Source organism: Nothobranchius furzeri, chromosome 11 (assembly GCF_043380555.1).
Source record: "Nothobranchius furzeri strain GRZ-AD chromosome 11, NfurGRZ-RIMD1, whole genome shotgun sequence".
NCBI lineage: Eukaryota > Metazoa > Chordata > Actinopteri > Cyprinodontiformes > Nothobranchiidae > Nothobranchius > Nothobranchius furzeri.
Genome location: NC_091751.1, coordinates 39,201,599 through 39,215,416, shown reverse-complemented (window position 1 = coordinate 39,215,416; position 13,818 = coordinate 39,201,599). Strand labels below are relative to the sequence as shown.

General features: G+C 39.9%; 1 protein-coding gene across 1 annotated transcript in view; it reads left to right on the top strand.

The window, feature by feature from the left end:
* LOC107379042 (contactin-associated protein-like 4) overlaps window positions 1-13,818 on the top strand; it is a 223,383-nt gene that overhangs the window by 73,653 nt on the left and 135,912 nt on the right. The window contains exon 2 of the mRNA XM_070541544.1: window positions 12,042-12,152. Coding sequence (XP_070397645.1) covers window positions 12,042-12,152 — 111 coding nt within the window. The remainder of the gene's footprint in view (window positions 1-12,041; window positions 12,153-13,818) is intronic.

Sequence of the window (13,818 nt, the reverse complement as noted above, 5' to 3'; positions counted from 1 at the left end):
GTACAAATGTTACAAACATTTACTTTATTGCCATCTTTTACCCATCTTTGCTGAACTCTGTACAATTGAAGTTCATAAAATCACATTTATGGGATATTTTTGAAGCATTTTCTTTGGAGTTGGAGATTTTCTTTGTGACAAGAGCCATCTGTGATGTATGATGTCATTTTCAGTGGAGGCACAGATTGTTATTCACCTCTTTTTCTGCAGCACAATGCACTCATACGACTTATACATCAAAACGACCAGCTCAGTCAATCAAATAAAACATCACGTCATCTGCAAACATGCACTGTCAGGGAAACACCAGCTTTGTTTCACTTCTATGATGACATGTAGCTAATATTTGTAGCATCTTTGCTGATTTTCGACTGAGTCACAAATGTTTGAGGAACTTTTCTGTACTTTTAGTTTATATATATATATATATATATATATATATATATATATATGTGTGTGTGTGTGTGTGTGTGTGTTCTCTGTAAAATACAACGAAATACTTTTAGCTTATTAAAAGTACTGCCTGTGAACTTGCACTTGGGGCAGGTGATTGGAATGCCAGAGCATAATTTACAATAAAATATTTACTTATGACCAAGTTTTGAGAAGAACATAATGTGCAGAGGTCTACTGCAAACTTGTATACACCTCGTTTTATCATCCTGGAGTTAACTGGTTACATTTCATTAGTTATTATGTGTTTTGAAAACATGGATGTCCAGACATGGTCTAGGGGCTGTCTCTTAGCCTGTAATGTACTCATGCATATTGTAATGTGTTGCTTGCATCTTGATCTTGATGTGTAGCATCATTATGATTTGCCTCACACTTGAGGGGGGGACCCGGCAACATGGATTTAGAGAGCTGGTAGAGGTTAAGGTTAGGACATCACTATGGGTCATGACACACCTTAATGAGTTTATAAATGAAAAGCGGCAACAACCTGGGTTGTCTTTGCCTCTGTGCCTGGTCTCAACAGCATGTGTATACTTAGTGTTTTAATTATTATATTCAGTCAGCATTTAAGTTTCACGACACAAAGAAAATAAACAGTGCCTCTAAGGTTAAGAAACTCCAAGAAACGTGTCGTGATACCTTGCAGTTTTAATACCTACGTTCTTTTGTGTATCGCTTAGGAAGTAGCTGACTCGAATGGTAGAAGTTGTGTGGATTAGTGAAATGAGCATTGATGTTTTCAGCTAGAGGATTTTATTGGCGCTCCAGAGCAAAAACAACCATTGCTGGAGTCTCATTATCCTGCTTTCTGCTTTGAGCAGATAAATAAGCCAGCTGCCGTTCACACTGAGAAGTACTGAACTCTGTTTGTGGGGCTCCTAAGTGCAGAACTTTGTTTGCTGCTGTTTGCTGGGTGATGGATGGAGCTCATCTATATTCAGGGTTTCCCAGTCTGTTGTGGACTCTGTGGGCACTTTGTTATTCGGTGAAGAGGCACGTGAATGAGCCGTGGTCTTCCTCCCTGCCTGTGAGGGCAGGCTGCCGTTTGAGAGGTGATTAAATGGATTTGGCTTCAACCCTCCACAGATAGTTTAAAAACTTCTTTTGGACTTTTTAATGCTCTAAAACTTACCATTTGTCACCTCAGCTGAAAGATAAATCTGACAGTATGAGCTGAAGAAATGTCAGTAGGCGGAGTGATGGATGTCCAGGCGGATATTTGACTGAACTGGAAAAATATTTCCCATCAATCAAATGTCAATATGTTTCTTTTTCCTGCAGCCTGAGTTTTTGTTTCACCTGCAGCAGAAACTGTATTTTTTATTTTCTCCGTATACATTTCAGTTTTTCTCATGTTTGAAAATGTTGAAGCCGTTTTCTGATGTTTAAATATCATTTATGTAAAAATGTTCATTTACTCAATAAAATGTAACCAAAAACATTTAAATGATTTAACTTCTTTTTAAAATCCAAAGCTGAGCAGTTTTATCAAACAAAAACGTTTTTGTAACGGATTTGTTTCATATTCCATTTTTGGTTCTTTTTTAAACACAGAAAAGGTTCTTTCTTTACCTTGTTGATGTTTCGTTTGCGGTTGCAAACATCCTCAGAGCTGACGCTGATGGAGGTGTCACTTCCTACTCCTACTCCGAGGATGTTTGCAGCCGCAAACGAAATGTCAGCAAGGTAAAGAAAAAACCTTATCTGTGTTTTAAAAAGAACCAAAAATGGAATTTGAAGACAAACACAGCAAGAACGTACAAAGATGGATCCGTCTCATATTTTCTAAATGTCTGTTTGACTTTACAGACCAGAGAGGGGTACCCGATTTTGTGACTTTCACTTGAGACTTGGACTTGGACTTCAAAGGTTTGAAAATTGACTTGGATGTGCCAAACAAAAACTGGAGACTGGACTTTGATTTTTTTTCTAAGACTTGGGATTGACTTGACTTGCTCTTAAAAAATTAGAAACTTGACTTGGATGTATTAAATAAGTCCATTTTGTCTTTGTTATAAATAAAAATTACAAAAAAAGTTGTGGTTTTAGAGATGTTTTTTCATACCTGCTAACAGTTTCGACTGAAGGCTTTAGTCTTCCTCAGAGCGTTATCCGACTTTCTGCCATCGTGTCATTTTGTGGCTTGGATGTGCCTGGCAAAAACCTGAGACTGGACTTGGGTTTGCCCTTCAAAGAATTGGGATTGACTTGGATTTGCCCTTTGAAAAATTTGAGACACGGCTTTATTGAGCCTGGCATAAACTTGACTCTAGGCTTGGGTTTGATCTTCAAAGACTTGGGATTGACCAAAATTTCCCCATCAAAGACTTGGGATTGACTTGACATGACTTGGATTTGCCATTTAAAGACTCATCTTCCTTGCAAAAACTTGAAATTCACTTGAATTTGCCCTTCAAAGGCTTCAGATTGACTTAAATTCCCCTCTCAAAGACTTAGAATTGACTTGCATTTGCCACTCAAAGACTTGGAGTTAACTTGGATTAGCCCCTCAAAGAGTTAGGATTTACTTGGACTTGTCCTTCAATGAGCCTGGCATAAACTTGATTCTAGACTTGAATTTGCCCTTCAAAGACTTGAGATTGACCAAATCGTCTCACTCAAAGACTTGGAATTGACTTGGAGTTCCCCTTCAAAGACTTGGGATTGAATTGGCATGACTTTGATTTGTCCCTCAAATTCTTGGGATTGACTTGGGCATGTCCTTCAAAGACTTGAGATTGACTTAAATTTCCCACTCAAAGACTTGGGACTCAAAATTGACTTGGATTTGCTCCTCAGAGACTTAAGATTGACCTGGACTTGCTATTCAAAGAATTTTAGACTCAACTTGAATGAGCCTGGCATAAACCTAAGCCTAGACTTGTATTTGTCCTTCAAAGATCTGGGATTAAATTTAACTTGACCATTAAGATCATCAGAATTGAGTTGGAGAATTGATTTAGTAAACATCTCTTTACTTTGCTTTGCTTTTTAAATCTTCATTGTTAAAATAAAGTAGGGTCAGTTTTGAGGTCCGTCGGCCAGTAGGCTTTTAACAGCAGGCTCCTTTATCCTATGAGCCGTCTGTGTTTGGTCACGTCGCTTCTTAAATGCCAGAAATCCACCAAGAAATAACGAGGAAAAACAACAGCTTTGGGTTTTTGTTCTCATGCTGAGATTTACCTCAGTGAGGTGTTGGCCTAACCACACATTATCTCCACAGGGATTACAGTGCTGAAGAGCCGTCCCGCTCATTTCACCTCTTCAGACGACTGTAATTCACCTGCTTTTTACCCTGAGAGCTCCACACCACCTACTTAAACAGGTGTCTGTCAGTGGAAGTCCTGCAGGGACAAAAACTATTAAGGCTTCAGAGACTCTGAGTCTGCTAATGATTTTATGTAACTGTGACATTTAAAACAATGGAAAATGTTCCTGAAACCACTTTTTGAATAATTAATTATACGTTTGACTATAGGGAGCAGCTGTACAGCGAGCTGTTTGTGTTTTTCAAGGACTGCTGCTGCAGTTACAGTCAAAGGGAAAACCGAGAGAATCATAGTGAAACCGATTTAAAACAGCAGCTATCGCTTTAATTATTAGTCAAAGAAGTTATGTAGGCAGCTGTCCTCTGACAGCAGATTTATGACTAAACTGTCAGAATTCAATCCCTCAGAGCCACACGAGGGAATGCAGTGGTTTAATTTGTATTTTCAGTTATTTTAATGACCATTATTCCAGCTTCTATGGTTTGTTTTTCATACCAACGTGTTACTTTTCTGGAAAACCCATCATCAAAAAAAGTTAATCCACTTAGGTAAAATCCATCAATCCATTTCCTCTGCTTATCCACAGTCGGGTCATGGCGGCAGCAGCCTAAGCAAAGAGGCCCAGACTGCCCTCTCCCCAGCCACTTGGACCAGCTCCTCCGGGGGAATCCCAAGGCATTCCCTGGCTAGCCGAGACCCATAGTTTCTCCAGTGTGTCCTGGATCTCCTTTTAGATCTGCTCCCAGTTGGACGTGCCCAGAAAACCTGACCAGGGAGGCGTCCAGAAGGCATCCAGATTAGGGCCGTGCGATCTGGTGATATAAGGTCATTGAGGATTATGAAGTGATGATGATCTACCAAAGCTTGGAGATCGTAGAACCGTCTGTTTTCGTTCTATCACCTGTGCCATTATTTCTGGATGACTCACAGCCGAGTCATGCCATTTGCTAGTCTGCTTCTGTCGGAGCAGACACACCGATGAACCAATCAGAGCATGTTTAGGGCAGCGTGTTGTTTTAGCTGAGGAAAATAATTGGATAATCGATAAATTAAGATGCGGACATAAATGATAATGAATCTTTGAAGAAGCACGTCATACTGATCATAGAGGCTAGCCACTAGCTTGCTCAGTCTCTAAGCGGCCGTTACATGGATTCTCACGCGTCTGCTCATGTTCTGCTCTAAACTTTGAATTTGGCTTTTATGATTTGGGGACGTTCGTGTGTGTTTTAGCGAGCCTTTTCATCGTGGCTGCCGACCGGAGCGTTGTTTGTGCCAAAACTCTCCCCTGCATAGTCAGGAAACCTCTACGGAGAGCAGCGAGGGACAAATAGCAGGAGTTTAATCCTGACTAGGAGGATGCATGAGATAAAGATGCATCATGAATTTAACTCAGCATGATAGATTTTTTTTCTCTGGACAAGAAATAATTGCTGGTCACATTTTGGATGATAGGATATGAGTCACCTCTAGATAGATTTTATAATTCTGTTATAAATAAATTACACATTAATTAATTATTATACATTAGTTATACATATATAATTAAATTAAAGTGTGTGTGGGACATTTGAGACATGTATCTCTAACTCTTAACTGTATATGGACAGACAGACACGGACGGACGGACGGACGGACGGACAGACAGACAGACAGATACCCTCCCAGATGACTGAGCTTCTCACCCTATCTCTAAGGCAGAGCCCAGCCACTCTTCGGAGAAAACTCATTTCGGCCGCTTGTATCCGCGATCTCGTTCTTTCGGTCACTACCCAATGCTCGTGACCATAGGTGAGGGTAGGAACGTATATCAACCGCTAAATCAAGAGCTTTGCCTTCTGACTCAGCTCTCTCTTCACCACGACAGATCGGTATAACGTCCGTCTCACTGCAGATGCAGCACCATTCCGCCTGTCGATCTCACGCTCCATCTTTCCCTCACTTGTGAACAAGACCCTGAGATACTTAACCCTTTGATGCATGAATTATGAAATCTTCAACTATGATTTAAAAAAAATCATTCATCTTTAGGTGTGAATGAAACAAATTTCAACCAATATTTTTGTAGCATTTAATATTTTACAAATAATTTATTACATGACCACCTCAGCAGACAGCGTGCATTCTGAACATGAAATATGTTGGCTTGACTTACTGAAGTCAAAACGGAGGGGCTCAAATGCAATTAAGTCTTCAACCGCTGTGCATAATAGCAAACAAACAAACAAAAAAAAAACAACAATTTTGAGTACCTGCCCACTGTAGTGACCATTACGCAACAAAGGGTTAAACTCCTCTACTTGGGGTAGCAACTCATCCCTGACCTGGAGAAGGCATTTTACCATTTTCCGACTTAAGACCATGGTCTCAGATTTAGATGAGCTGATTCTCATCCCAGGTGCTTCACACTCGGCTGTGAACCACTCCAGTGAGAGCCCGGAGATCACTTTCTGATGAAGCCAACAGGACCACATCATCTGCAATAAGCAGAGACCCGATCCTCAGGCCACCAAAACGGATCCCCTCGACATCTTGGCTGTTCTTTGAAATCCTGTCCATAAAAGTTACGATAAAGTAATTTTATTTTTAAAATGTTGCTTCTGATTGTTTGTTTTTGTAGTGTGTTATTATGTAGTGAGAATTGGGGGTTAAATTATGACCAATAAGATGTGATGATTCTATATAAATATAGGATATCAACCTGATTGATATTTGAATGTTTAACCAGAAGAATTAAGGATTCTTTGCTTATTCAGGGACCATAACACACTTTCTAGACTAATACTAGACTGTACATGACAAGCTGTGAATAATGATATGTGATGGAATGTGATGTATGATGATGGTGTAAAGTAGATGTACAGTATATCAGAACCTCCGTATCTGGAAGAAACTGTGAGTTCTGGGTGTATAAGAATTTGGTCTGCAATAAACTAGAGAGTTGATCATTTATAGAACGGCATCAGACGCAATCTTGTTGTGTCTACGTACCCTGATGGAGACTCCCTTTTGGATCCGAGATGTCGGGGGATCAGTTTACCCCAAGGCATCGAAGGTCGTAGATTACCCGCAATGTGACCAGGTCAGTCCAGCGTCGTCTCCAGGTCACAACAAACAGGTGGACTTGTTTTGCGTCTCAAACGGAAGGACTCTTATGGAGTCCTTAGGCTGTGTCAGCTTTGCAGCATGCAAACAGGTTTTGACAGCTGGTCAAAGGCTTTGATGGTTCAAAGAGTTTCCTCCGGATTGGCCACTCCGAAGTTCTGCTCAAAAACTCAAAACTCAAAGCCTGACCATTTCTGGACACTACTTTTTTTCCCTCTTCTTCGTCATCCTCCTGCATTTCATTATTTTTCTTAAATGGTGTTCTCATTTTTAGATCTTATAAACTACTTTGATTTTCTGCTGTAACTCCACATCCCCTTGGAAACACAAATAACCTTTGTTAAATAATAAATCATTCAGTCCCACACGTTGTCTTTCTCACTGCAGAGTGACCTGTTTTTATTATTTAGGCCCATTTCACCTCCCATCAGTAATACAGATGGTCTAAATACAAAAATAATTCCCAGAAAGTCAATAAAACCTCATTATAAACGTGTGTGAGGATTTTGTCTCAGCGTCTCTGTTCTCACATGTCATCTGAAATCGGCCTCTTGGAAATTTTAATGTAAACAACCACCAACATTCAGCACTGCGACTGCAGATCGGGCTGTCGGAGGTGGTGCAGGGTGCAAAAATAAGCACGCTGCAGATATCATGAATTCTGCAGGCATCCTGTGTTACTGGTAGGATAATAATAGATCTCTTAGCTTTATAGCAAGAAAAGGAGATTTCTAGGATAGAGATTCATTTATCATCATCTGAATCGCATGGAAATAATCATTTATGGGATTTTTATGATTTTAAACTTGTGGAGGTTTTTAATGCTCTTTTAGCAAAAGTCAAATTTGAAGCCTTTGTTTTGTGACTAATTAATGTGAAACCTCTTCTGAGCTCTGAGTTTATTCCCTTAACTAAAATCTAAAACCTGTCTTGTAATTGCTGCGATTTCACACTTTAAACTTTATCAGGCAGCGGTGGAATTCAAGGGGCCGACGAAGACTTGTGTTGTTAAGATGAAGAGCGCTGATGTTGACAGAGTAATCAAAGCTTGAGCTTTGTTGTGAGAGTTGTGCGTCTGAGTCGGACTGCAGCGTGAATCATCGTAATTGGCTCTTGTCTCCATGGTGGAGAACAACATCCATTAACGGAGAGGCGTTAGATGGAGGCTGCATTAGTTTGGGTTTAGCTAAGAGTTAGCAGTATAGGAGGAAAACAACAAATGTGCATGATGCTGATGTCCTTTTTTCTTTATTTGGGTGCATTTTGCATAAAGATCAGGCCACTTGCCTCATAAAACACTCCAGCTTCTACTCTTTTTGTGTGTTTGACTCATGTTGGAGGATGAAAAATGCCAAAAAGTACTTTAAATAACAAAATTAGGGCATGAATTTTATGTTTTCATTCCAGTTAATCAATCGTAAACCAAATGTGTGAAAATGTCCTCAATCAAAGCCGATGTATCTCCATCTGCCCGCAATGAGCCGGCGAGGGCTCCATTCATCTCTACATGACATGATTGCAGCATTCATTTACTCACTGAAGCAAAATGACACCGTTTACTTATCCAACTGGACATCGTTACACCGTTCATTCATGTAACACGGAGCCATTACAGCTGAAAGACCTGTTTCCACCTGGGAACATTAAACCTGCTCCAGAATGATTACTCCCTCTCTTCCTCTCATCATAATCCCACAGTAAAGCGCTTTAAAACGAGAACATCCAAACCTGGCTTTTGTTGCTCTGAATAAAATCCTCTCACCTCGGCATTGGTGAGTTCTCATCCTGCTGTTTCTAACAACTCATCTGTTTTTCTAACCAGCTTAGAGATGGAGTGTAATCCGTTTCCTGCTGATACCGCATCGTCATCTAAAGCACTGAAATGTTTGTATTCTTACTAAGAGAAGAGACGTTTATGAATCCTGGTGAATGTAGAAGCCTTTTTATTAAATTTAGGACATGAAACCTAAAATCCACCCTTAGGAAGAGCTTCTGAGAGCCAGAAGACATCGTGTTCTCATGGATGTGAACCACCTGCCTCTGCAGGAACAGACGGTCCTTCTTAAGAATTACAAAACGGCATCACAAAAGCAGTTCAAGTAAAGGTTGCAAGAAATGACAAACAACCTGTTCTAAGTTGGGACAGCAGTAGCTCAGGAGGTAGAGCGGGTTGTCAGTAATCAAAAGGTTGCAGGTTTGATTCCAGCTCCTACCAGAGAATGTTGCTGTTGTGTCCTTGGGCAAGACACTTAGCCCGCCTTGCCTGCTGGTGGTGGTCAGAGGGACTGGTGGTGCCTGTGTATGGCAGGCCTCGCTTCTGTCAGTTTGCCACAGAGCAGCTGTGGCTACACCGTAGCTCATACCCACCAGCGTGTGAATGGGTGAATGACTTATTGTGTTGTGAAGCGCCTTGGGGGTTTTTAAAACTCTAAGAAGGCCATTTTACCAAAAGTTATGCCTATTATAACAAAAGAAAACATTTCGATTCCTGTTTCAGGACATCTCATCTCTGAATGGCTAACGGTAACACGACTCTTCCACTGCCTTCGTTTGCTCTTCTTTCCTGGGTAAAAAATTCAACATTGAAGTTTTTTCCCCACAAATAACACAAGTCTGAATGTGTTCCGCCACATAGAGGAGTTGCTAATGCTAATGGTTAGCTTCTGTTAGCCTTCTGAGCTCTGCTCTCCTTGTGGGTGGCCCCAAGCCAAGGTTGGCAGGAACATGAATACTATTTTCCCCAATGAGTAGAAGAGACCAGATTTTTCTGACCCAATCGTTCCCTGTCTATTTCCTTTCTGTGGCTAATGCAGGCGATGGTGTTTTAAGATTATTTTCACATTCAGCATGCATGTGAAAATCAGGGTTTCTCAGTGACCAACACTTTTAAAGGTGTTACTGCACTTTTATTGACCTCTAATTCAGATATTTTTATGTACAGTAGATATGTCCTTTTGGAACATGATCGAAACGTGGATGTCTTTCCTGCTCAACCTACGTTTACAATCATTTCTGTCACCAGTGAGTTTTTTTTTACTTTAACTGCTCTGCATGAACTTTAAGACTCCTTAGCTGTGGCTTTCTCACCAGAGTGACTTATACGATTATTTCCAAGGTTTTTAGGAGTGTTGTCGGTAGGATCTTGCAACCCCCCATCATTCTTATTAAACCTTGATTCATTCAAGTGACATTTCTTTCACTCCATTGGTTTTATAAGTTAGCAGAAGCTGAAACGAGGCTTCAGTTTCATTGTTGCCCTTTTCTGACACTTGCAGGTCTGGAGGCATTCAACTGTAATGGAGTTGACATTTGTTGGTCTTTTATTCACTCCTAAAGAACCAAAAAGATCTCGTATAGGAGAAAAGATGAGTTCACAGGCAGCTACAAGTGAGACTTGTTTTGTGATTATTTAATTTTTCTTTACGTGATAACTGCAGATTGATGTTGCACTTGAATACTTGAATAATGTCATTATATATATATATATATATATATATATATATATATATATATATATATATATATATATATATGACATCATATATATATATATATATATATATATATGTGTGTGTGTGTGTGTGTGTGTGTGTGTGTGTGTGTGTGTGTGTATGTGTGTGTATGTATATATATATATATATATATATATATATATATATATATATATATATATATATATATGTGTGTGTGTGTGTGTATATATATATAATGTGTGTGTGTGTGTATATATATATAATGTGTGTGTGTTTATATATATATATATATATATATATGTGTGTGTGTATGTATATATGAATGTATGTCTGTATGTATATGTATACATATGTATGTATGCATGTACATATTTGCAGTTTTATTGCTGGCCAGAGCTCTTCTCAGAATGAGATTTTATTGTCAGTGAGACTAAAGGGTTTTATAAGAATAAATTAAGGCTGCTTTCATAATCACTCAGATGATTTGGGTTCATGTTGTTTGGACCAGTCGCTGTACAGTTAGTTTATGATAATGTATCTTCAAAAAACTGGATGAGGTATTTCTATTTAAAAAGCAACATTGGATGAGTTTCCTGCTCCTCTGTCTTACTGGTTGAAAGTGGATTTACAACTTTTGGAAACAACCCTGATGCAGCCTGCTGTAGCTAGCGCTAACAACATGCTAACACAAGCAAACTAATGCTTAATAAGCCACGAAGTTAAAAGATCCACACTGTTGGACAAAAGTCCAGTAGCAACAAAGCTAGGTCACCATCACATCATGATTTCATAGCCTTTTTCTGCTCCCTAAAATAACTGTAGTCCACACTGATGTTTGCTCTGTTTTAGCTCTTTTCTTCACATCCTAAGACATTACTCTCTCGCTTTTACTTCTAGGCTCCACTGTGATGCCAGCAAAGTTCTTCTTTTTCTCCTTTTTATTGACAGCTAGCTTTCATATTAGTCACCACCAGAGTAAACAGCTAACAGCCATAAAGTAGGTAGAGACCTCCTACTGGTCTTACCCTTCTGACAAAACTGCTGATTACAATTTCTGGTCAGCTGCAGAGCGCTGTCCAATGTGAAGTTGCTCAAGAATCAGTGAAACCAGTTTGAAAGCAATAGCTTAAAGCTGCAATGGTAAATCTGCTAATCAAGCTAGATTTAAACACAAACACAGAACTCTCGACCTTCCCGTCGCATTGCCACTGGAAGCGAGAAAGCACAAATACCAGTCACAGTTTTCTAATTCCAAGTCTTTTGTTGTTCGTGACTTCATGGTGAGGACTCTAGTTTGTCCTAAAGTTGAAGTGGCAACAGCCAGCTGTTTCTCCTTCTCTGATATTATTAATCTGAGAACCTCTTACACCAGTGGAGTTCTGATGTGTGAGTGTGTGATGAGTGGAGCACTCGGGGAAGTGTGGCGGTTCAGTGAAACCGATTACTGGACGGTCCAATGGTTGCTTTTGGTTGAAACGCGTTATTAGCTGAGGTTTTTAGACAAATGCGAGAGAACCAGTTCATTAATTTGACTTTTATTTTTTAAGCTCCACAATATATTTATAGCTATTTTTTTAGATATTTGTTTTGAGGCAAGAAAAGGTGTTTTTTGTTTTGCTGATTTGTCATTGCAGCTTTAAATTGTTAAAAACTCTTGTGTTGCTTTAAAAAATGACCCATTTATGTTAGAAAAGGTTTAATTTATGGTAACAGATTTTTTTTGTTTGTTTATCTACAGAGGTGTGCGACAGCGTGTTGGTGTCCAACCTGCCGCCATCATCCTTCAGAAGCTCCTCCCAGCTGTCCAGCAGCCACGCGCCAGGTTTTGCCAAACTTAACCGGAGAGACGGTAAGGAGGAGGTTTTGATGATGAGTGCCAGGAGGGATGAATGTGAAACTGAGTGGGCTTCATATAGAAAATGCTGTAATTGCTCTGAGCTTTGGGGGCCCGTGACGTTGTTCATACTCGTGTTTTTTAAGAGGCGACGTGAGGATTATGAGCTGATTCTGTCCTCTTTGTGGGATCAGAGCCCCACAGAGTGAAAGAAAACATACCAATGAAATTTGTACTGTATTTAGGAAGGTATGGTTCTAACTGGGTTCATTTGAAAGTAACGAGATATTTCGTATTAGAGTAAAAATGGGGTTTAGTAGCCCAGCATGAAAACCAGGACAGAATTAAAATTGTAGTTCTAAATTATCCAGAAGAATGAAAACTCTTTAATTTAATCTGAAATAGAGGATGTTTTTTGTTTGAGTAAATCTTAAAAGTAAAACTTCTTTGATGTGACTCCCGTCTGTTAGTGATGACTGTGTCGAAGCTGCCAGTGCTCTTTTCTGACACCTTGTGCTCCAAAACCGCCTTTCTGTAATAAGGCTGGCATTTCCTGGACTTTCATTAAAGCTTACAGGTGATGTAAGAAGCATACCTGTGCAGCTACAAGCTTATTCATAAAGCACAGGGCCAAAGGGTTCTACTTTAGTGTGGATAATTCAAAAGCACATATTTGGATCTTGATCGGATACCTGCTGATCGGAACATCCGTGAGAGGATGGGGAGTCACTCCAGACTAGGAGGAAGTTTTTGGCTTAAACCGGATCTCACATATCTCTGTGTCATGTTTAGCAATGATGGCAGGATCCACATGTATCGAGGAGGTTTTCTAGTCTGTAAGAAAGGTGGTCCTGAGATTTGGATCATGACCACAAGATGGAGATGGGTGTAAGCCAATAAAGTAAGGCTTGGAGATGATAAGAGGAGCTTTGTCGTCTGGATTCAGAATGTCTCATTTTGTAGGGATCTTCTCTAAGAACAGGAGAGAAGGAACATCTGGGTTTTCCTCTGGGATTTGTTGCCTCCATATCCTGAAGAAGGCTGGATGGAAATCTGCCATCAGAGAAACAGGAATCAACAAAAACTTCCCATTCCATTTTTCATTGCAAGATTAATTTTAAGCCAGGGGTGTCTGTACTTTTGAGCACATCAGCAGTCTTCTAGTGTGAACACAGTCCAAGAGTAAAGTCAAATTAACCAGGGCTGTTCTTCTTTTGAATTCTGCTTCCCACCCGTTGGTTCCCAGCAGGATGTTTGCACTCAGCAGAACTTTCACAAACTGCAAATGCTGAGAAATTTCATACAATTTTTAAAGGATCATACACGATGTGCTGAGTAGAGTCTGGTCTCTCTGGAGGTCCAGGGTACTACCGACAACATAACAGACAACTGTAACCTCAGGGCAACATGCTTCCCCGGAAGGGGTGTGGAAACCTGCCTCACAGCTACAGCCGACAACAGTCAGAGGGCTCTCCCATGGAAACCATGGGGAATTCTGGGAATTCCTGAATAGATTATCAGTGTTTTAAGTCATGCTGCACCTTAACATGTCTATAACCATAATATAAAACCAAACCTATGATGCTCAAAGATAATAACTTGGCTTCATAAGGGATGAGGAATATTTATGTTTCAACACAGAGTCTGATGTGTTCTTCCAGGGCTGGAAATGGATTCATGT